General features: G+C 47.5%; 1 protein-coding gene across 8 annotated transcripts in view; it reads left to right on the top strand.

Annotated features, from left to right (window-relative positions):
* Positions 1–23785, top strand: part of tns1b (tensin 1b) — a 392135-nt gene that overhangs the window by 177893 nt on the left and 190457 nt on the right. For all 8 annotated transcript variants that reach the window (XM_063051466.1, XM_063051470.1, XM_063051471.1 and 5 more), the window contains 7 exons: positions 3480–3529; positions 5769–5940; positions 10869–10919; positions 11336–11458; positions 17584–17648; positions 19988–20071; positions 21289–21401. In XM_063051466.1, coding sequence (XP_062907536.1) covers positions 3480–3529; positions 5769–5940; positions 10869–10919; positions 11336–11458; positions 17584–17648; positions 19988–20071; positions 21289–21401 — 658 coding nt within the window. The remainder of the gene's footprint in view (positions 1–3479; positions 3530–5768; positions 5941–10868; positions 10920–11335; positions 11459–17583; positions 17649–19987; positions 20072–21288; positions 21402–23785) is intronic.

The raw sequence follows: 23785 nt of genomic DNA, 5'->3' as shown, positions 1-23785 counted from the left end.
AGTGAGAGTGGCTGTCAGACTGCTGGAAAGTGATGCTGTGGAAGCAGTAATGAGGAATAAAGAAATGGAGGACAAACTTAGCAAGTATCTTGTATTGGTCTTCCCTGTGTAAGACACTAGCATAAACTCGAGTGTGTCAGGGGGCAGAAGTGAGCATAGATGCTATTTCTCAGGAGAAGGTGCTTGGGAAACTGAAAGGTCTGAAGGTGGATAAGCAATCTGGACCAGATGGACTACACCCCAGGGTTCTGAAAGGGATGGCTGAAGAGATTGTGGAGGCATTAGTAACAATCTTTCAAGAATCAATAGATTCCTGGACTGATGTGTGTAACTTCACTCATTTCACCTCTGGGCTGATTCCACAACCTACAGACACTTTCAATGATCCTTTCATGGTTCTGGAGGACTGGAAAATTGCAAATGATAAGGGAGGGAGACAGAAGAAAGAAAATTATAGGCCAGTTAGTCTGACTTCAGTGTTTGGGAAGATGTTGGAGTCAACCATCAAGGATGAGATTTGTAAACAGTATAAAGCACGTGATAAAATAGGCCGAAGTCAGCATCATTACATGACAAATCTGCTGGAATTCTTTCAGGAAATAACAGCCAATATAGTGGATGTTGTTTACTTGGATTTTCAGAAGGCTGTTGACAAGGTGCCTCACATGAGGCTACTTAACAAGATAAGAGCCCATCATATTGCAGGAAATTTACTGGTACGGATAGAAGATTGGCTGACGAACAGGAGGAAAAGAGTGGGAATAATGGAGGCCTTGCAACACACACAAAATGCCACAAAAGGCCAGGCAGCATCTATGGAAGAGTATTGTCAATGTTTCGGGCCGAGATCCTTGGACAGGACCCTTGCCTGGCAAGCTGAGTTCCTCCAGAAATTTGTGTGTGTTGCTTGGATTTCCAGCATCTTCAGATTTTCTCTTGTTTTTATAATAGGACAATAGGTGCAGGAGTAGGCCATTCAACCCTTCGAGCCAGCACCACCATTCACTGTGATCATGGCTGATCATCCACAATCAGTACCCCATTCCTGCCTTCTCCCCATATCCCTTGACTCCACTATCTTTAAGAGCTCTATCTAACTCTTTCTTGAAAGCATCCAGAGAATTGGCCTCCACTGCCTTCTGAGGCAGAGCATTCTACAGATCCACAACTCTCTGGGTGAAAAAGTGTTTCCTCAACTCCGTTCTAAACGGCCTACCCCTTATTCTTAAACTGTGGCCTCTGGTTCTGGACTCCCCCAACATCGGGAACATGTTTCCTGCCTCTAGTGTGTCCAATTCCTTAATAGCTTTATATGTTTCAATCAGATCCCCTCTCAGCCTTCTAAATTCCAGTGTATACAAGCCCAGTCGCTCCAATCTTACAACATATGACAGTCCTTCCATCCCAAGAGTTAACCTTATGAACCTACGCTGCACTCCCTCAATAGCAAGAATGTCCTTCCTCAAATTTGGAGACCAAAACTGCACACATGGATAATGGAGGTCTTGTCTGGCTGGCTGCTGGTGACTAGTGGTGTTCCGCAGGGGTCAGTGTTGGGACCACATCTTTTTACATTATATGTCAGTGATTTGGATGACTGAATTGATGGCTTTGTGGCTAAGTTTGAGGATTATACATAGGTGGAGAGGCAGCTAGTGCTGAGGAAGTGGGGAGGCTGTAGACAGATTGGGAGGATAGGCAAAAAAGAGGGAGATGGAATATAATGTAGGGAAGTGTATGTTCATGGACCCTAATGCATTAAACCATACCCATGAATGCAGCCAAATGAAACAGCATTCCTCTCAGGCCAAGGTGCAAAACACAGAACCAACAGTCACACACAGTAAAAGGCACTTATAATTATGATAGCAGAAAAACAAAGTTACAAAAAAAAATCCAAAAATTAATAATAATCTAACCCAAGTGCCTGAGTGTCATGGCCGGAAGATTGATGGTGAATGGGATGTTGTCCGGGAGCCATGTTTCTGCAAGAACAAACTGCAGCAGTTCCTCATCTCACACTAGTGCAGCAGCAGCCAAACACAATCCAGCTTGTCTTTCCAGGACTGACCACTAGAGAGCAGCACTGACCGGAGATGCCAGCCCCAAATCCAATATGAAATCCAGCAACACACAGCCAGCCTGGACGTCTCTTTCCCTGGCGGCCGCAACAGCCACCAGGGCCTGGTCCGCGTCACAACTGAAGCCAAGCCACACAGCTCCCCCACCAATGAGCCAGTGAATCACACTCATAGTATCCTACATTCCCAATGTCCAAAAGGGTCCTGCGATCATAATAAAAATGTCAAAGACAATCATTTCCAATATTGCGCACTGCCTCTGGTGCTCTCTTCCCTGAGTGGTTGAAGAAGGCTGCGACACAGTGCAAAACAAGTCCAGCTGCACCGCTATCGAGCAACTCACTGATGAGGTAGATCTGCAGTACTTGTTCTTCATTTCCAGCAGTGACTTGCGATCCCAAAAAAGACATAAAGGACGAACGAGTAACACTGGACATAACACACATAAAGGACAAAGGTAGAAGGAATAAAGGGATAGACCATTCTCCAAGTTGCAAAGGGACTTGGGAGTCCTTGTGCAGGATTCCCTAAAGGTTAATTTTGCAGGTTGAGTTGGTGGTGAGGAAGGCAAATGCAATGTTAGCATTCAATTTGAGAGGACTGGAATATAAAAGTAAGGATGTAATGCTGGGGCTTTATAAGGCACTGATCAGACCTGACTTGGAGTATTGTGAGCAGTTTTGGGCTCCTTATTAAGATGTGCTGGTATTGAAGAGGATCCAGAGGAATTTAATGAAAGTGATCGCATCAATGAAAAGGTTAATGTTTGAGGAGCACTTGATGATGTCGGCCCTGTACTTGCTGGAGTTTAGAAGAATGAGTTGGGGGTGGATCTCATTGAAACGTATTGAATATTGAAAGATCTAGGTAGAGTGGTCTTGGAGAGGATGTTTCCCATAGTGGGGGTATTCAAGATCGGAGGACACAGAGTCAGAATTGACAGATGCCCATTTAGAGTGGAGAAGAGAAGGAATTTTTTTACCTAGCGGGTGGTAAATCTGTGGAAATCATTGCCATGGACAGCCGCGGACACTGCCAAGTTAATGGGTATATTTAGAGCGAGGGTTGGTAGGTTCTTGATATGTCAGGGTGTCAAAGGTAACAGGTAGGAGAATGGGGTTGAGAGGGATAGTAAATCAGCCATGATGGAATGGTAGAGCAGAATCAATGGGCTGAGTGGCCTAATTCTGCTGCAATGCCTTATGTTTTTTTGTAAGTCTTTGTTTTTGTATACTGTGGATTTTCATAAATTCTATTCTATTTCTTTATTTTCCTGTAAATGCCTGCAAGAAAATGAATCTCACAATAGTATACAGTAACATATACGTATTTCGATAATAAACTTACTTTGTGGACTCTCTCTCTCTCTCACGCTCTCACTCTCTCTTTCACTCATAGGGCTCTGCAAGGTCTACCAGGAGTCTTCCATCACGACACAGACCCTCCAGGTAAGGAGCATACCCCAGCTCTCCAGCAGCCTCAGACTGACCTCACCACACAGGCTGGTGTTCAGAGGATCAGTGCCATAGCTCTGTGCTGAGCGAGCTGCTCATCAGTGTGTGTCAGAGAGAGAGAAAGAGAGTGTGAGGGTGTGAGAGAGAGTGTGAGAGAGTGAGTGTGAGAGAGAGTGTGAGAGAGAGTGAGAGTGTGTAAGAGAGAGACAGTGTATGTAAGAAAGAGAGTGTGGTGTCTGTGTGAGAGAGAGTGTGTGAGACAGAGAGGTTGAGAGTGTGTGTGAGAGAGAGTGGGAGTGTGTGTAAGAAAGAGAGTGTGGTGTGTGTGTGAGAAAGTGAGAGTGCGAGAGAGAGAGTGTGTATGAGAGAGAGAGTGTGGGCGATTGAGAGTGTGGTGTGTGTGAGGGAAAGAGAGTGCATGACAGAGAGTGAGAGTGTGATGTGTGTGAGAGAGTATGTGAGAAAGAGTGAGAGTGTGTGTGTGAGAGAGAGTGAGGGCGTATGTGAGAGAGAGTGTAGGTTGTGTATGTGCGAGAGAAAGTGAGAGTGTGGTGTGTATGTCAGAGAGAGTGAGATTGTGTGAGGGAGAGTGAGAATGTGGTGTGTGTGTATGTGTAAGTTTGTATGAAAGAGAGAGTGAGTAAGAGTGCGTGAGAGAGAGTGTGTGAAACAGAGAGTGTGAAAGAGAGAGTGTGTGAGAGTGTATGTGTGTTTTGAGCATGTCTGCCAATCAGAGTGGGCACATACTCAACAGGTCTGTCTCTGTGTCCGTGTCTGAGTGTGTACCTGGTCGGTATGGGTAGGTGGATGTCTGTATCCATGGCTGGATCTGGGGCCAATTCTCAAATTCCATCAGCTTCAGGTAACGCTGCTTCTCGTCCTGTGGGAGATTGCCCATTGGTTGGAGAAATTGTCTGGAATGAATCAGGAAACTTGTAAAATGGGAAGTGATTTAATCCGATGGAATTTAAACCTCGGATCATTGTTTTTGCCAACGGCTGAAATGCATGGAATTGTTGGGCTATTTCCTCAGGTTAATCATTGCATAACTTATTTACCGAGTGTGAGTGATCTGCAGCTCGGTCACAGGCGACATGGTCACTGTGTTAAGCCGCTGGAATCTGTGGTCGCAAGATGGTAGCAAGGCACTCAAGAGACAAATTCCAAGATGGCGCCGAGCTGTGGTCTACGTCAGGGTTGCAGTTTAGGTTTCTTTTTTCTTTTTTTTTCAGTTTGTAAGGATGGTTTGGGGAACAGGGAGGGGAGTTTGGGGTCAGATTAGTGTTTAGGGACAGGGGCGCCACGGTAACATAGTGGTTAGCTCAATGGTATTACAGCTCGGGGCTTCAGAGTTCAGTTCTGGTGTCCTCTGCAAGAAAGTTTGTACGTTCGTCCCGTGTGCGTGTGGGTTTCTTCCCAAAGTCCAAAGGTGTACCGGTCAGTAGGTGAATTGGTCATTGTAAATTGTCCCTTGTTTAGACTAGGGTTAAACAGGTGGGTTGCTAGGTGACACCGTTCGTTAGGCCGGACGGGCCTGTTCCACGCTGCATCAATAAATAAATAAGATTAGCAGACAGGACGGAGCCTAAGCTTCTGCTCCACATTCTAAAGCCAGCGACATGGAAGAGGTCAATGTCGAGCCAGGAAACTAGTGAGGACGAGGGTGGGGAGGGGCCCTGGGTGTGCAGGCCAGTGAGACCAGAGTTTGAGGCCTAGTACTCAAGGTCCTGTCATCAGTGAGTCTGGTGCTCGAGCCCTAGGGTTCAGGCCCTCATTTGTCATCATCTGCAAGTCCTGGGCTGAAACCAAAGATTGAAGCCAGAGGGTTGATTGGAATTCCAGATCGAAGGATGATTGGAAGTCCAGAAGGTGATGTCTGTGGCCGGAGCCCCAAGCCTGCGAATCTCTGCTGGGAAGTCGAAGGCCCAATGTTGGAAAATCTACGAATCCACTGGAGGCCGAAGATGGCCTGTCCTGGAGTTAGAGGGCTGTGTATGAGTGTGTGTGGGTGGGAGGTAGGATCGAGGCTTGTTTTGCTGTTGTTTTTCCGCTTGGTATGCTGTGTTTTGTTTTGTTCTGTGGTCCGCTGCCGAGCATTGTGGACATGCCATGTTGGTGCCAGAATGTGCGGTGACACAAGTCATAGAACACCACAACACAGAAAAAAACCCTTCAGCCCAGCTGGCCTTTGCCAAACTATTCACTGTACATTTCACCCTCTGTTTTGATGTAGGAGTGTGAGCCTCACTCAGACGATGGAGGAGAGGTCAGACCTTCACCTGACCTACATCACCGAACGAATTATCTCCGTCACGTTTGCCAATGGGGTGGACGAGCAGAGTTACTATGACAACTTGAAGGAGGTGGCCCAGATGCTGATGTCCAAACATGGCGAGAATTATCTAGTTAGTTCCTTATTGTTTTCTCAGCTTTTGTGGTGATGATACCAACTCTGTATGTTCTCAATGTGAGTGTCCTGTCAAAAGATCACAGGACAGGACTGCAAAGGGTGGTTAGACTGAAGCTCCCTCTACACTGATAGATCACACACTCCTGGGATCAGACACAGAGTGAAACTCCCTCTACACCATCCCATCATACACTCCCGGGATCAGACACAGAGTGAAACTCCCTCTACACCGTCCCATCACACACTCCTGGGATCAGACACAGAGTGAAACTCCCTCTACACCATCCCATCACACACTCCTGGGATCAGACACAGAGTGAAACTCCCTCTACACCATCCCATCACACACTCCCAGGGTCAGACACAGAGTGAAACTCCCTCTACACCGTCCCATCACACACTCCCAGGATCGGACACAGAGTGAAGCTCCCTCCACACTGTCCCATCACACACTCCCAGGGTCAGACACAGAGTGAAGCTCCCTCTACACTGTCCCATCACACACTCCCAGGGTCAGACACAGAGTGAAGCTCCCTCTACACCGTCCCATCACTCACTCCCAGGGTCAGACACAGAGTAAAGCCCCTCTACACTGTCCCATCACACACTCCCAGGGTCAGACACAGTGAAGCTCCCTCTACACTGTCCCATCACACACTCCCAGGGTCAGACACAGAGTGAAGCTCCCTCTACACTGTCCCATCACACACTCCCAGGGTCAGACACAGAGTGAAGCTCCCTCTACACCGTCCCATCACTCACTCCCAGGGTCAGACACAGAGTAAAGCCCCTCTACACTGTCCCATCACACACTCCCAGGGTCAGACACAGTGAAGCTCCCTCTACACCGTCCCATCACACACTCCCAGGGTCAGACACAGTGAAGCTCCCTCTACACCGTCCCATCACACACTCCCAGGGTCAGACACAGTGAAGCTCCCTCTACACCATCCCATCACACACTCCCAGGGTCAGACACAGAGTGAAGCTCCCTCTACACCATCCCATCACACACTCCCAGGGTCAGACACAGAGTGAAGCTCCCTGTACACCATCCCATCACGCACTCCCAGGGTCAGACACAGAGTGAAGCTCTCTCTACACTGTCCCATCACACACTCCCGGGGTCAGACACAGAGTGAAGCTCCCTCTACACCATCCCATCACACACTCCTGGGGTCAGACACAGAGTGAAGCTCCCTCTACACCATCCCATCACACACTCCCAGGGTCAGACACAGAGTGAAGCTCCCTCTACGCCGTCCCATCACACACTCCCAGGGTCAGACACAGAGTGAAGCTCCCTCTACACCATCCCAACACACACTCCCAGGGTCAGACACAGAGTGAAGCTCCCTCTACACCATCCCACCACACACTCCCAGGGTCAGACACAGAGTGAAGCTCCCTCTACATTGTCCTGCCACAACTTGGATTGTTGAACATGAAACATAGAACATTACATCACAGGACAGGTGTTTTGGCCCATGTCGTTGTGGCAGTCTAATTAAATCAATCAAAAAGTCAAAGTCTGTCCCGAGCCTTGTGGCTCATCAGGCCAGTGCATTTGCCGGTTTCTGTGGCGTGAAGCGACTGAGAGTACGAGACTCCCCCCACCCCCGTATAGGATGCCAGTCTATCGTGAGGTTAACCCCCAGCATTTGCCGGTACCCATTTTCAGCTGGGTGGACTGGAGCAGTGTGTGGTTAAGTGCCTTGCTCAAAGACGCAACACGCTGCCTTGGCCGAGACTCGAACCCACAACCTTCAGATCGTGAGCCCAACACCCTAACCACTTATCAGTGACTCCTGTTAAATCTGATGCCTCTCTGCATATTGACTATATCCTTCCCCTCTCTGCATCTTCATGTACTTGTCTACACTTTGAAACTATTGGCTCTAAATAGTGTAAATTGTGGAATATTGAAGTGTTGTAAGAACATGATTCTGTAATAACTGAATGAACCTTGTTTGACCAAGGAAAATATTATATTCTATTTATCAGATCTTTGCCTGTTCACCTCATCTATCCCTGACCTCTGATGGGTTTTTGACAAGCACATTATCTGTTTCTCTCTCCACAGATTATTCCAGTCAAATTAACTCTTGCTTTCCTAGCATCACCTTGATTTCTCCAATTTCCAGTAATGTCTCCCCACCTCCTCCTCCTCTTTATCCATTCCCCATTCTAGCTCCCTCCCACACCTTCTCTTTCTCCCATAGTCCACTCTCCTCTCCTACCATATCCCTTCTTCTTCAGTCCTTTATCTTTTCTGCTTATCGACTCCCAGCTTCTTACTTTATCTTCCCTCCCCACCCTCTTTCCCTCTCACTTGTCATCTACCAGCTTATACTTTTTTCCCTCCTCCCACCTTCTTAATCTGGCATCTCCCCCCTTTCTTTCCAGTCCTAACAAAGGGTCTCAGTATGAAATGTTGACTGGTTATTCCCCTCCATAGATGCTGCCTGACCTGCTGAGTTCCACCAGCATTTTGTGCATATTGCTCTGGATTTCCAGCAGCTGCACCTCTTGTGTTTATGATTTAGAAAGTAAAAGTTCTATCCATCAATCTGTCCTTGTAGGACAATCACCAAGGCAGGAATTGACGTGGTAAACCTTTAATGCCCCTGTATTCTCCCTTACACTGAGCAACCAGATCGAGTTTTACTGAGAGTTCCGGGCTGCAACAGACAGACACTGGCTATCACTATGTCATGAAATTAATTATTTGGCGACAGAAGGACAGTGTAATACATAAAAAAATCTATAAGTTACAATGAGAAATTTACAAAAAGTAAATATGAACTGCAAAGAGAGAGCAAACCGGTGAGGAAATGTTCCTGGGTTCATGGTCCGTTCAGAAATCAGACGGTGGAGGGGAAGAAGCTGTTCCTGAAACATTGAGTGTGCATCTTCAGGCTCCTGTACCTCCTCCCTGCCAGTAGGAATGAGGAGAGAGCACGTCCCGGATGGTGAGGGTGCTTGGGTGATCAAAGTGCTCAGTGTGTTGCTATAGTGATTTGGATTGTGACAGTTGGTTCGAGAATTCGCTGCTCTTGAATCATTTGGAGTGGGACTTCGGGTTTCTGTATCCCCAACCCAGGCAGCATCTCAGAATCAGGTCTATTATCACTGACAAATTGTTAAATTTGTTCATGGATTGTTGCGTGTGGGTCTTCAGCCTCCTGATGGTAGTAATGAGAAGAAGGCATGTCCTGGGTGGCAAAAGTCCTTCATATTGGATGCTGCTTTGAGGCCCTGTCTTTTGAACATGTCCTCGATGGCATGGAAGTTGCACCCATGATGGGGCTGTGTCTATGTGCCCCAAAGCCGAGTGCCAGGGAGTTGGTTTCTGCTGTGGACCTGTTGTGGCCATAGGAGGCCCATCATTGGTTGGAGTCAACTATGAATGTTGCGTCTGAGTTCAGTACGCAAGCCAGGGCAGTACGATATAGAGACCAAGTTGTTGCTCCTGCAGCAGGCTTCCCCTCTCCACACAGCTGATGAATCCAAAGGAAAGTTAGAGACTGATGCAGTTTGGCACCAGTGTGCCCCAGGAGTTGCCAGTCAGCATTGAACTCAGTGTAGGACTGCCTTGGGGACTCCAGCTCCAGATTTCTCCTCAAAGCCTTCCCCATCAGTGTGTATAGTTGCAAGGCAGCAAAGGTCTGAGATCAGAGTTTTTCTTCTGGATGAGCTGCCAAACACAGCCCTATCTGCTCAGAGTGACTGGTTTAAAAGCACCAATAATCTTCTCCTGTCAGTAGAAATGGTTCTGCTGGGCTTAGTAACGAAGCTATACATGAAGGTTGGAAGCTGGACTTGGTTGTCAGAGGCTATTTGAGATGCATACCATTGGGAGCATTTAATAGATAGTGGGAGGTCATCGCCACTACTCAAGCCTGGCTGTGACCACCTTAAGGATCCAATGTGTGGTGGTAGGCGCACAGCAGAACTGGAGAATGGTGAACACCTTCAGATGGTGAGGTGGTGAAAACTCTTCAGAGAAGGTTAACTGGATTGATACCTGACTGTACCTTCAATGAGGGTTGTTGGACAGGCTGGGCTTGGATCTAGAATAATAAGCAAGTCAAATCCTGAGGGACATGCACAAAATGCTGGAGGAACTCAGCACGTCAGGCAGCATCAATGGAGGGGAATAAACAGTCGATGTTTCAGACTGAGACCCTTCATCAGGACCTGAAACGGGACATACAGGATCTGATCAAGGTCTTGGCCTGAAATGTTGACTGTTTATTCCCTTCATTGATGCTCCCCGACCTGCTGAGTTCCTCCTGCATTTTGTGTGTGTTACTCAAGATTTCCAGTATTTGCAGAACCTCTTGTATTTATGAGATCCTGGGGGGTTTGGACACGGTGAGTGTGGAAAGGATGTTCTTGACAATCCAGAACTTGAATAGAAGGGCTTTTCCTGAATTGAGGTGTGATTGTATTTATCTCAGAGGGTGGTGAGTATGTCATGACTCTTCAAAGGGTGTCGGGGACAAGAGTCCTGGACCGTTTGAGAGGCCGGTTGTTGAGAGGCGTCAGGGTTGAAGTTACAGCCAGACGAGCCGGGATTGTGGGGAAGGCCAGGTCCGATTCCACATGGTCCTGTGGGTCATTCGTAATGTGGCATATTCCCAGAGGGCATGGAGTGGGTGGATAAGGGAGGGGTGGATGGATGGGTGGAGGCTGATGGGAAGGGCGTGCAGGGGTAGTGGGTGAAGGGTGGTTGGGGAGGGTGTTTGGGTGGGGAGGATGAGGAGGGATGAATGCGTGGGGATTTGATGGGGGAGGCTGTTTGCTTGCAAGGAGGGGTGGACGGGGGAGGGATAGGCAGCCTGGATCGGGACGCACAGGTCCAGAGGCTGCATTGCCCAGCTTGGCCAGTGTTAACCTGTTTCCTGATCCCTCCTTCAGCTCTTCAACCTGTCGGAGAAACGGCGAGACATCGGAAAGCTCAACCCCAAGGTACGACTTTCGGAGGGAGGGAGGTAGGAAGGGAACAGAGAGGGGAGGGGCAGAGGAAGATGGAGGGGCACGTGTGAAGGGATGGGCAGAGGGGAAGAGCAAAAGGGGAATGAAGGGGCAGAGGGTGAAGGGAGGTGAAAGGAGGATGGCGGGGAGTAGGAGCCTGCATAAAGAGGGGGGTGGTGGCATTCGGGGAGTGAGAAGAGGTGGGAGAAGAGTTTGAGGGTGGGGGTGAGTTTTGAGGTAGATGGTGGGAGATGGGGCTGGAGGTGTAGTGCGAGGCTGGGGTGAGGTGAGTATTCATGGTTGAGGGCGAGTGTGGGGCTCAGAGTGAGATCAGTCAGCCCTGTCCCTCTGCTGGGTGTTAGAAGGCCTCTGGCTCTCGCAGTTTGTCACAGGCGATTTGTTGACCACAGGTGGAGGACTTTGGGTGGCCGGACCTTCATGCACCCCCCCTGGACAAGATCTGCAGCATCTGTAAGGCCATGGACACCTGGCTCAATTCGGACCCCCAGCACGTCGTCGTCATTCATAACAAGGTGAGGACCCGTGTCCAAACGTTCCTCCTCTCCCCTGCGTCCCCGGGTCGTTCCAGCTTCCCAACTCCACACAGACATTGGAGAGGGTCCAGAGGTGGTTCACAAGAATGATCCCGGAAATGAAAGGGTTAATGCATTTGATGGCTTTAGGCAGGTACTTGCTGAAGTTTAGAAGAATGAGGGTGGAATCTCATTGAAACCTATCGATGTTGAAAGGCCTAAATAGAATGGATATAGAGGAAATGTTTCCATAGTGGGGAACTCTAGGACCAGAGGGCACAGACTCAGAATAGAGGGACATCCTTTTAGAACAGAGATGAGGAGGAATTAATTTAGCCAGAGAGTGGTGAATCTGTGGAAATCATTGCCACAGGTGGCTGTGGAGGCCAAGTCATTGGATGTACTTATGCTGGAAGTTGATAGGTTCTTGATTAGTCAGTGCGCCAAAGGTTATGGGAGAAGGCAGGAAGATGGGGTTTAGAGGAATAATAAATCAGTCATGATGGAACGGTGCAGCAGTTTCATTGTGTATATTTAAAGTGAGGTTGATAGGTGTTTGATTAGTAAGGGTGTTAAAGGTTATAGGGAGAAGGCAGGAGAGGTACAATATAGTGAGTTAACCATGATAGAATGGTAGAGCAGACTCAATGGGGTGAATGGCCTATTCTGCTCCCTTGTCTTATGGTCCTATAGAACAAGGAAGTTCATGGTGATAAGCCCAGTTTTCCGGTGCTACTCCTGTGGTCAGGGAAAACAAAATCATTGTCAATGCGCCAACAGTCTCTTCCCTCACTTCCTGCAGTAAAACCATAGAACCATAGAACAATAGAACATTACAGCACAGAAACAGGCCTTTTGGCCCTTCTTGGCTGTGCTGAACCATTTTTCTGCCTAGTCCCACCTCCATATACCTCTTATCCATGTACCTGTCCAACTTTTTCTTAAATGTTAAAAGTGAGCCCGCATTTACCACTTCATCTGGCAGCACATTCCACACTCCTACCACTCTTTGTGTGAAGAAACCCCCCCCCCGCCCAATGTTCCCTTTAAACTTTTCCCCCCTTCACCCTTAACCCATGTCCTCTGGTTTTGTTCTCCCCTTGCCTCAGTGGAAAAAGCCTGCTTGCATTCACTCTATCTATACCCATCATAATTTTATATACCTCTATCAAATCTCCCCTCATTCTTCTACGCTCCAGGGAATAAAGTCCTAACCTATTCAACCTTTCTCTGTAACTGAGTTTCTCAAGTCCCGGCAACAACCTTGTAAACCTTCTCTGCACTCTCTCAACCTTATTAATATCCTTCCTGTAATTTGGTGACCAGAACTGTACACAATACTCCAAATTTGGCCTCACCAATGCCTTATACAACCGCACCATAACAATCCAACTCTTATACTCAATACTTCGGTTTATAAAGGCCAATGTACCAAAAGCTCTCTTTACGACCCTATCTACCTGTGAGGCCACTTTTAGGGAATTTTGTATCTGTATTCCCAGATCACCTCTGTTCTACTGCACTCCTCAGTGCCTTACCATTAACCTTGTATGTTCTACCTTGGCTTGTCCTTCCAAAGTGCAATACCTCACACTTGTCTGTATATCCTGGGTATATCCTGTCCAGCCCCAGGGGCATACCTTTACCTCCCTAACCCCCTCCACTTTCCACACGGATCACTCCCTCACAATTCCCTTGTCCATTCGTCCCTCTCCATTAAACTCCCTCCCAGTACTTATCCCTGCAAGCAGCCCAGATGTTGCACCTGCCCATTCACCTCCTCCCTCACCTCCACTCAGGGCACAATTAGTCCTTCCAGGTTCACCTACGGATCTTTCGGGATCATCTATTGTGCCTGGTGCTCCCAATGTGACCTCCTATACATTGCTGAGACCTGTTGTTAATTGGGGCACCACTTTGTCAAGCACCTCTGCACAAATGGAACTTCCCGGTGGCCAAATATTTTAATTCCAATTCCCATTCCTATTCCAATGTGTCGATCCATGACCTCCTCTTGTGCCAAGATAAGGCCACCCTCAGGATGGAGGAGCATAACCTTATATTCCATCTGGGTACCCACCAACCTGATGGCATGGATATTGATTTCTCTTTCCAGTGAACAAACTCCCCCCCCCCCCCCGCTGCCTTCCTCTATCCCCAACTCTGACTTTTCACTTCTTCTCACCTGCCTATTACTTCCCTGGGTCCCCTCCTCCGTCCCCTTCTCCGACTGTCTACTCTCCTGTCCTATCAGATTCATTCTTTTCCAGCCCTTGGTCTTTCCCACCCACCTGGCTTCACCTATCACCTTCCAGCCAGCCTCAATTCCCCTACCCCCACCTTTTTTATTCTGGCATCTTCCCCCTTCCTTCTCAGTCCTGAAGAATGGTCTCGGCCCGAAACGTCAACTGTTTTTTTTAGATTATGAGGACACGCAGTCCTCTTTTATTGTCATTTAGTAATGCATGCATTAAGAAATGATACAATTTGTTCCTCCAGTTTACTCTTTCTATAGATACTGCCTGACCTGCTGAGTTCTTCCAGCATTTTGTGTGTGTTACTTCAGTTTTCCAGTAAGTGCAGACTTTCTTGTGTTTGTGATTTCCTTATCTATCCTAATATTTTTCAGGAACTCCAATACTATCTCTTTCTTAACCTTAACACAAAAGCTCAAGAATTTTTTTCACTACTCTGTCCTTGAACATTGACCATAGAATGGGACAGCAGAGGGAACAGGCCCTTTGGCCTACAATGTTGTGCCAGATCAATTAAATTAGTAATCAATGGCTAATTAAACTAAACAACACACATCAAAGTTGCTGGTGAAGGCAGCAGGCCAGGCAGCATCTCCAGGAAGAGGTACAGTCGACGTTTTGGGCCGAGACCCTTCGTCAAGACTAACTGAAGGAAGAGTTAGTAAGAGATTTGAAAATGGGAGCGGGAGGGGGAGATCCAAAATGATAGGAGAAGACAGGAGGGGGAGGGATGGAGCCAAGAGCTGGACAGGTGGTTGGCAAAAGGCATATGAGAGGATCATGGGACAGGAGGCCCAGGGAGAAGGAAAAGGTGGGGGGGGGGAACCCAGAGGATGGGCAAGGGGTATAGTCAGAGGGACAGAGGGAGAAAAAGGAGAGTGAGAGAAAGAATGTGTGCATATAAATAAATAATGGATGGGGTACGAGGGGGAGGTGGGGTATTAGCAGAAGTTGGAGACGTCAATGTTCATGCCATCAGGTTGGAGGCTACCCAGACGGAATATAAGGTGTTGTTCCTCCAACCTGAGTGTGGCTTCATCTTTACAGTAGAGGAGGCCGTGGATAGACATATCAGAAAGGGAATGGGATGTGGAATTAAAATGTGTGGCCACTGGGAGATCCTGCTTTCTCTGGCGGACAGAGCGTAGGTGTTCAGCAAAACGATCTCCCAGTCTGCGTCGGGTCTCGCCAATATATAGAAGGCCACATCGGGAGCACCGGACACATTATATCACCCCAGCCGACTCACAGGTGAAGCGGCGCCTCACCTGAAAATTAAACTAATTAAACTAATCTCTTTTGCCTACACAATGTCCATATCCTTCCATTTTCCTTACATTCGTGTGTCTCTCCGAACAACTCTTAAAGGTTTCTAATATTTTTGCCTCTACCACCACCCCCAACAGCTCAATCCAGGCACCCACCACTCTCTGTGTAAAAAACTGGCCTTCACATCTCTTTTGAATTTATCCCGTCTCACCTTAAATGCATGTCCTTTGGTATTAGGCATATCAATTTTTGGAAAAAGATAGTGTCTGTCTATTTTATCTATGCCTCTCATAATCTTATAAACCTATGTCAGATCTTCCCTCTGCTTCCACTGCTCTAGGGAAAACAACTCAAGTTTGTCTCACCTCTTGTTATAGTACACGCTCTCTAATCCAAGCAACATTGTGGTAAACCTCTTCTGCACCCTCTCCAAAACCTGAACATTCTTCCTGTAATGGGGTTACCAGAACCGTCTGCAATACTCCAGATGTTTTATAAAGCTGCAACATAACTTCCTGACTTTTGAAGTCAATGCCTCTACAAATGAAGGCAAGCATGCCATGTACCTTATTAGACATCCTATCAACCTGTGTAACACTTACAGGAAGTTATGAACTTTGACCTGAAGATCCCTCTGCTCATCAACATTGTTAAGGGTCTTTCCCTTAATGGTCTATTGTCTCTTGTACTTGACCTACCAAAATGCAACTTCATATTTGGCTGGGTTAAACTCCATCTGTCATGTTTCTGTCCATATCTCCAACTGAGATATATTCTGCTGTATTCTCTGCCAGCTTTCTACACTATTCACAACACCACCAATCTTCATGTCATCTTCAAACTTACAAACCCACCCATCTACATTTTCACCCAGGTCATTTATACACATCACAAACAGCTAACTTCCCACTGCTGATCCCTGTGAAACACCACTAATCACAGACCTCTAGCTAGAACAAGTCCTTTCGATCACTACCCTCTGTCATCTATGAGCACGCCAGTTCCGGATCCAAATGGCCAATTCACCATTGATACCATGCATCCTAAATCTTCTGGATGAGTCTCTCATGAGAGACCTTGTCAAACACCTTACTGAAATCCATGTACACACCATCCATAGCTCTATCTTCATCAATTGCCCACCTTTCCTCATTAGAAAACTCAATCAAGTTAGGAAGAAACAATTTGCCATGCTGGCTCTCCTCAATTAGGTCATGGTTTTCCAAATGCTCATAAATTCTATCCCTAAGGATTCTCCCCAGTAACTTTCCTACCATTGACATGAGACTCACCTATCAATAGTTTCCAGAATTATTCCCTTGTCCCTTCTTGAATAATGGAACAACATTACCTACTTGCCAGATCTCCAGGACCTTGCCTGTGGCTAGAGAGTACTCGAAGATATTGGTCAAAGCCCCAGCAATCGCTTTTCTTCATTCTCGTAATAATCTGAGTTATATCCCATCAGGCCCTGGGGACTTATCCACCTTAATGCCCTTTAAGAGACCCAACACTATCTCCTCTTTACCTTGGAATGCCCCAGCACATCAATACACACAGCACTGATCTCCCTATCCTCTACATCCTTCTCCTTGGTAAATACTGATGTGAAGTATTCATTCAACATCTCACCCTATCGAAGCAAATGTTCTCCACCTTATCCATGAGTTATCCCACTCTCTCCCTGGTGATCCTCTTGCTCTTGATGCATGTATGGAATGTCATAGGATTCTCTTTAATCCTCTTTGCCAAGTATTCATGGCCCCTCCTGGCTTTCCTAATTCCCTTCTTGAATTCTTTTCTGGCTTCTTTATACTCCTCATGGGCGCTTTTTCATTCTAGCTCCCTAAGCTTAGCATACTTCTCCTTTTCCTTCTTCACTAAATTCATCACCTCACTTGACTTTCATGGTTGTCCTACCTTGCCATTCTTGCCCTTCCTTCTAACTGGAACATACCCGTCCTGTACCCTGTGCAGTTGGTCTTTAAACTCCCTCCATAAGTTGACTGTGAACTTGTCCAAAAACAGCTGTTCCCAATTAACTCTCCCTAATTCCTGCCTAATGCTCCCATAATTTACCCTGCTCCAATTTGATGCTGACCTGCAAAGTCCATAATTATCCTTATGTATAGTTGCCTTAAATCTTAAGGAGATGTGGTCACTGTTCGCTATCTGCTCACCCACTGAAAGGTCAGTCACCTGGCCAGGCTCTTTACCCAACACCAGGTCCAGGACAGCCCCTCCACTGGTTGGACTATACAAATTGATTTAAGAAACCTTCCTGGATGCACCTAAGAAATTCTGCCCCATCTGAACCTCTTGCACACAGAAGGTCTCAGTCTATATTAGGGAAGTTGAAGTCCGTCATGACAACAACACTATTGTTTTTACACCTTTGCTTGATCTGCCTGCAGACTTGTCCCTCAGTGTCCGAGTGGCTGTTGAGGGTCTGTTGTACAATTAGTCAGTGGTTCTAAAGGGACTATTTCCCCCATTCCTCCACGACGTTGGTACCTCACCCTCTGCCCATAGCAGTGTTGCATGGTCGGGGCGTTACGTGTGACAGATGCACTAACTCCATTCCACGTGTTGCTGTTACAGGGTAACTGTGGCCGGACAGGAGTGGTTATCGCAGCCTACATGCATTACAGCAACATATCCGCCAGGTGGGTACCTCAGCTGCGTTAGTCCCCGCTCGCATCCTGCGTGAACAGCCTGCCTGAAACTGCAGTGGAGCAGGTGACTCCAGCATCACGAACCTCCGCGGGTTCCACTCTTCCTTACTGATATGGTAAACTGATCGAGGGACAGTGAAAAGCTTCTGTTTCCATGCCACTTATACTGTTCCTGCAAGGAAACTACAGAGAGTTGTGGGCAGAGCTCAGCACATCACAGAAACCAGCCGCCCCTCCACGGACCCTGTCTACACTTCTCACTGCCTCAGTAAAGCAGCCAGCGAAATGAAAGACCCCACTCACACCGGACATTCTCCCCTCTCTCCTCTCCCACAGGACAGAAGCCTGAAAGCTCGAACCATCAGGCTCAAAGACAGCTTCCACCTCACTGTTAGTTATTTATTGATACAACAGCCTGACCACAGGACAATGTACAATGACCGATTAATGTACTAACCGGTCTTTGGACTGTGGGATAAAACCTATGTGGTCACGGGGAAAATGTACAATCTCCCTGCTCAAGGTGCTGGAATTGAACTCTGAACCCCTGTATGCCCCGAACTGTAATTTAGCCGTGCCAGCCATTACACGACTGTGGTACAGAGTTATAAGATGACTGAATCATTCCCTAGCAGAGGAAGATGGACTTTTGATCTCACAATCTATTTTGTCATGGACCTCCACTTTATTGTTCACCTGCACTGCACTTTCTCCGAAACTGTTGCAGTTTGTTCTCCACTCTACCCTCAAGCAGTGCTGGAATGAACATCATACAAGAGAAACCTTTTCACTGTACCTTGGTAATGGTGATAAGAATAGATCAATTTACCAATTTTCCTCCTGCCCGATGGTGACAGCTAGAGGAGGGCTTGACCTGGTTAGTGGGGATCTTTGATAATAGATGCTACTCTCTTGAGTCAGCACCTCCTGTAGATGCTATCAATGGTGGGGAGGGAACATACCCATGATGGACCAGGCTGTGTTTGCTATTCTCTGGAGCTCCTTACCTTCCTGTGTGTCGAGTTGATATGCCAGGTTAAAATGGTGAGCAGACCTCCTGTACAATAAGTTGGATTCTTGATTAGTGTTGGGCACGTGGCCAAGTGGTTAAGGCGTTCGTCTAGTTACCTCAAGGTCGCTAGTTCGAGCCTCAGCTGCGGCTGCGTGTTTGTGCCCTTGAGCAAGGCACTTAATCACACATTGCTCTAGTCTGTGTGCGAGGAGTGGCGCCCCACACAGACTTCCAATCTGCGCCTTGTAAGGCATGAAAATGCCCGACACAGGCCTCTCATGGTCTGAGTCGACGTTCCCTCCTCTCCCTCCCCTTGATCCCATAATCCAGCTTGTTGTGACCTTGAACTTCATTGTCTACCTGTACTGCACTTTCTCTGCAGTTGTTACACTTTATTCTTCCTTATTATTGTTTTACCTTGCTTTACCTCAATGCCCTGTCTAGTGATTGGATCTGTGTGGACAGAATGAGGGTGGCGTGCTGGTACACCTATTAGAGCAACATTTTGCATGGCCTCTGCCCAAACCAGCGACTATTTACTTCTTTCCATTGATGCTGCGTTCTTCCAGCACTTTCTATGTGTTGCTCTGCATGTCCGGCATCAGCAGAATTGCTTGGGTCCGTGCTGTAAGATCGGGGTTCAATTTCCGCCGGAGTCAGTAAGGACATTGTCCATTACCACGTGTTTCCTCCGGGTGCTCCAGTTTTCTCCCACATTTCAAAGGTGTACGGGTTAAGGTTAGTAAGTTGTGGGCGCTGGAAGCGTGATGACACTTGCGAGCACAATCCTGGCTGATTTAATTTGATTTGATGCAAACTGTGTATTTCACAGTCTGTTTCAATGTACACGTGACGAACAAAGCTAATCTTTGAAGAGTTTACTCAGCAAACTGAAGCTGTACCTTGGCCATCACGACTTGGTAGTCACTGTGAATTAATGTCTTCCACTGCAGCTCCCTGGCTGTATAGCTGTTGCCCCGAAAACTGCACTGCCCACTCAGGTTTATCCCACATTCCAAAGATGTACAGGTTGGGGTTAGTGAGTTGTGGGCTTGTGATATTGATGGTGGAAGTGTGGCCCAGCACAAACCTCACTGATTTGATTTGACTTGCTGCAAACAACATATTTCACTGTATGTTACGATGTTTCGATGTGCGTGTGACAAATAAAGCAAATCTTTAATATTTAAAGTATGGAAAAGAAGCTTTTCAGTGTGTCTCGAGGCATGTACAGATCATAAACCAATTCCTGTTCCAGAACCGAGGCTCACAATTCCAAGCGTTAACTGTTCCCCCTTTTCTTTCTCCCTCTCCACAGTGCCGACCAGGCGTTGGACCGGTTCGCCATGAAGAAATTCTACGAGGACAAAATATCGTCGGTTATCCAGCCCTCACAGAAGAGGTGGGTGTCGTAAAACTCCACTGAGCGGTTCCGATGTGAGGTTGGAGCAGGGCTGGGAGGGGGAGAGCTGCCGTTAACCACCCTGCCTCCATCATCCTGTGTGGACCCCACATCCGATACTGCAACTTGCATATTACAGATGGTAAACGATCCCGGTGTCTGTCCAACCCCAGAACAGGGTATTAAATTCAAAGAAGTACTTACATGCCCTTTCAACAACAGCACCGTAGAGGGAGTTTCACTCGGTGTCTGACCCCGGGAGCGTGTGATGGGACAGTGTAGAGGGAGCTTCACTCTGTGTCTGACCCCGGGAGTGTGTGATGGGATGGTGTAGAGGGAGCTTCACTCTGTGTCTGACCCCAGGAGTGTGTGATGGGATGGTGTAGAGGGAGCTTCACTCTGTGTCTGACCCTGGGAGTGTGTGATGGGACAGTGTAGAGGGAGCTTCACTCTGTGTCTGACCCCGGGAGTGTGTGATGGGATGGTGTAGAGGGAGCTTCACTCTGTGTCTGACCCCGGGAGTGTGTGATGGGATGGTGTAGAGGGAGCTTCACTCTGTGTCTGACCCCGGGAGTGTGTGATGGGACAGTGTAGAGGGAGCTTCACTCTGTGTCTGACCCCGGGAGTGTGTGATGGGATGGTGTAGAGGGAGCTTCACTCTGTGTCTGACCCCGGGAGTGTGTGATGGGACAGTGTAGAGGGAGCTTCACTCTGTGTCTGACCCCGGGAGTGTGTGATGGGATGGTGTAGAGGGAGCTTCACTCTGTGTCTGACCCCGGGAGTGTGTGATGGGACAGTGTAGAGGGAGATTCACTCTGTGTCTGACCCTGGGAGTGTGTGATGGGATGGTGTAGAGGGAGCTTCACTCTGTGTCTGACCCTGGGAGTGTGTGATGGGATGGTGTAGAGGGAGGTTCACTCTGTGTCTGACCCCGGGAGTGTGTGATGGGACGGTGTAGAGGGAGCTTCACTCTGTGTCTGACCCCGGGAGTGTATGATGGGACAGTGTGGAGGGAGCTTCCCTCTGTTTATGACTCCAGGAGTGTGTGGGGGGACGTTATGTAGGGAGCATCTCTCTGTTTATGACCCCAGGAGTGTGTTAGGGAGATGGTATAGAGGGAGCTTCACTCTGTGCCCTCTGTGGGACCTGGGCTGGTATCTCTCTCTCCGGACACGGGCTGTACGAATGTGTAACCCTCACCCCTTCCTCTGCTGCAGGTACATCCACTATTTCAGTGGACTGCTGTCCGGAACCATCCCGATGAACAACAAGCCTCTGTTTCTGCACCATGTCATCATGCATGGCATCCCCAGCCTCGAGTCCAAGAGTGGTGAGTTCACCAAGGCACAGAATTCCTGGTATTCCTGAATATTCCTGGGCATCCCCAGTTTAATAAATATTCCTTGCATTCCTTCTCAGTTTCCTTGTAGTCCTGAATATTCCAGTATCCCTTGATTTCTTTACTCCCACTTTTCCTGCGTGTTCCTATCAGGTTCAGGGCAGGGTTGTTAGCAGTGCGGAGAAACGGAGGGATCTTGCAGTCCTCACCCATTGATCCCTCAAAGTTGCCTCCCAAGTTGATATGGTAGTTAAGAAGGTGTATTACATGTTGGCCTTCATTAGTTGGGGGACGGAGTTCAAGAGCTGTGAAGTAATATTACAGATCTATACAACTCTGGTTAAACCACACTTGGAGTATTGTATTTAAACGCAAACAACAGGAATTCTGCAGATGCTGGAAATTCAAGCAACATACATCAAAGTTGCTGGTGAACGCAGCAGGCCAGGCAGCATCTATAGGAAGAAGCGCAGTCGACGTTTCAGGCCGAGACCCTTCGTCAGGACTGACGAAGGGTCTCGGCCTGAAACGTCGACTGCGCTTCTTCCTATAGATGCTGCCTGGCCTGCTGCGTTCACCAGCAATTTTGATGTATGTTGCTTGGAGTATTGTGCTCAGTTCTGGTTGCCTCATTATAGACAGGATGTGGAAGCTTTAGGGAGGGTGCAGAGGAGATTTACTGGGATGCTGCCTTTATGAGGATAGGCTGAGCAAGCTAGGGCTTGTCTCTTTGGAGTAAAGAGGGATGACAAGTGAGTAGACAAAGGTGTAGAAGATGCTAAGAGGCACAGATCAAGTGGATCAAGCCAGGGGCATTTTCCCAGTGTGGAAATGGATAATACAAAGGAGCATAACTTTTGGTTGATAGAGGAAAGTATAGGGGACATGTTAGATGTAGGTTTTTTATCACAGTGGTGAGAGCACAGCCGTATGGCCAGGGTGATGGTAAAGGCAGATATATTCAAGAGACACTTAGATGGGCAGTTGGATTAAAGAAAAATGGAGGGCTATGTGAGAAGGAAGTGTTAGATTGATCTTGGAGTAGATTAAAAGATTGGCACAACACTGTAGACCAAAAGGCCTGTACTAAGCTGTAATGGTCTACTTTCTGCCCCACTCCAGTTAGCTCAGAGCTGACTAATGGTGGACAGTAACTGAAAACAGAAGGAATTTGTGAGTGTGGTTGGGTGTTCTGACAGGTTGTTTAAATTATGAGGTGTAGATAAGACCATGAGACATAGGTGCAGAATGAGACCATTCATCTCATCGAGTCTGCTCCACCATTCCATCATGACTGATTTATTATTCCTCTCAACCCCATTATCCTGTAACCTCTGACACCCTGACTAATCAAGAACCGTCCATCTCCGCTTTTATAGACCCAATGACTTGGCCTCCATAGCTGTCTTTGGCGATGAATTCCACAGAATCACCACCCTCTGAATAAAGAAATTGCTCCACGTCTCTGTTCTAAAAGTGTGCCCTTGTATTCTGAGGCTGTGCCCTCTGGTCCTAAACTCCACCACTATAGGAAAGATCATCCCCATGTCCACTCTATCTAGGCTTTTCAGTATTCAGTAGGTTCCAATGAGATCCCCATCATTCTCCTAAATTCCAGTCACCCAAAGCCATCAAATGCTCCTTATACATTAACTCTTTCATTCCCAGGATCATTCTCGTGAACCTCCTCTGGATCCTCTCCAATGCCAGCACATCTTTTCTTAGATACAGTGCTCAAAACTGCTCCCAACACGCCAAGTGTGGTCTGACCAATGCCTTATAAAGCCTCAGCATTACACCCTTACTATTATATGCTATTCTGCTCAAAATACGACAAGTGGTCACAGTTTTCTTTTTGGAACATAGACAGATCTAAAACTAGAGAGCATAAACTGAAGATGAAGATCTTTTGACAGGTACATGGATAGGGAAGGTTTGGAGGGATATGGGCCAAATGTGGACTTGTTGGACTGTTACTGTTTCATAAGACTCAAAGGGGGCAGATTTCTGTTGACTACGGATGTAGGATGTAGGATTCTGAGAGAACAGGGGAAGAAAAGGTTGGATCTTGTATAGTTCTTGATTAGTAAGAGTGTCAAAGATTACAGGAGAAGGCAGGAGAATGGGGTTGAGAGGGATAATAAATCAGCTGTGATGGAATGGCAGAGCAGACTCAATGGCCTAATTCCACTCCTATGTCTTATAGTCTTTGAAAAATACTAGAGGATGTGCATTTAAGGACAAAATGCATTTAAAGGGCTTACTAGAAAAGTAAGGGAGAGGCTAGGACCAAAGGCATAGGCTCAGTACAGAAGGATGTCCCTTTAGAACAAAGACAAGGAGGAATTTCTTTAGCCAGAGGATAGTGAATTTGT

Source organism: Mobula hypostoma, chromosome 6, assembly GCF_963921235.1.
Source record: "Mobula hypostoma chromosome 6, sMobHyp1.1, whole genome shotgun sequence".
In the NCBI taxonomy this organism is placed as follows: Eukaryota; Metazoa; Chordata; class Chondrichthyes; order Myliobatiformes; family Myliobatidae; genus Mobula; species Mobula hypostoma.
The sequence above is the reverse complement of the archived record's forward strand: the minus strand, read 5'-3'. Positions and strand labels throughout refer to the sequence as shown.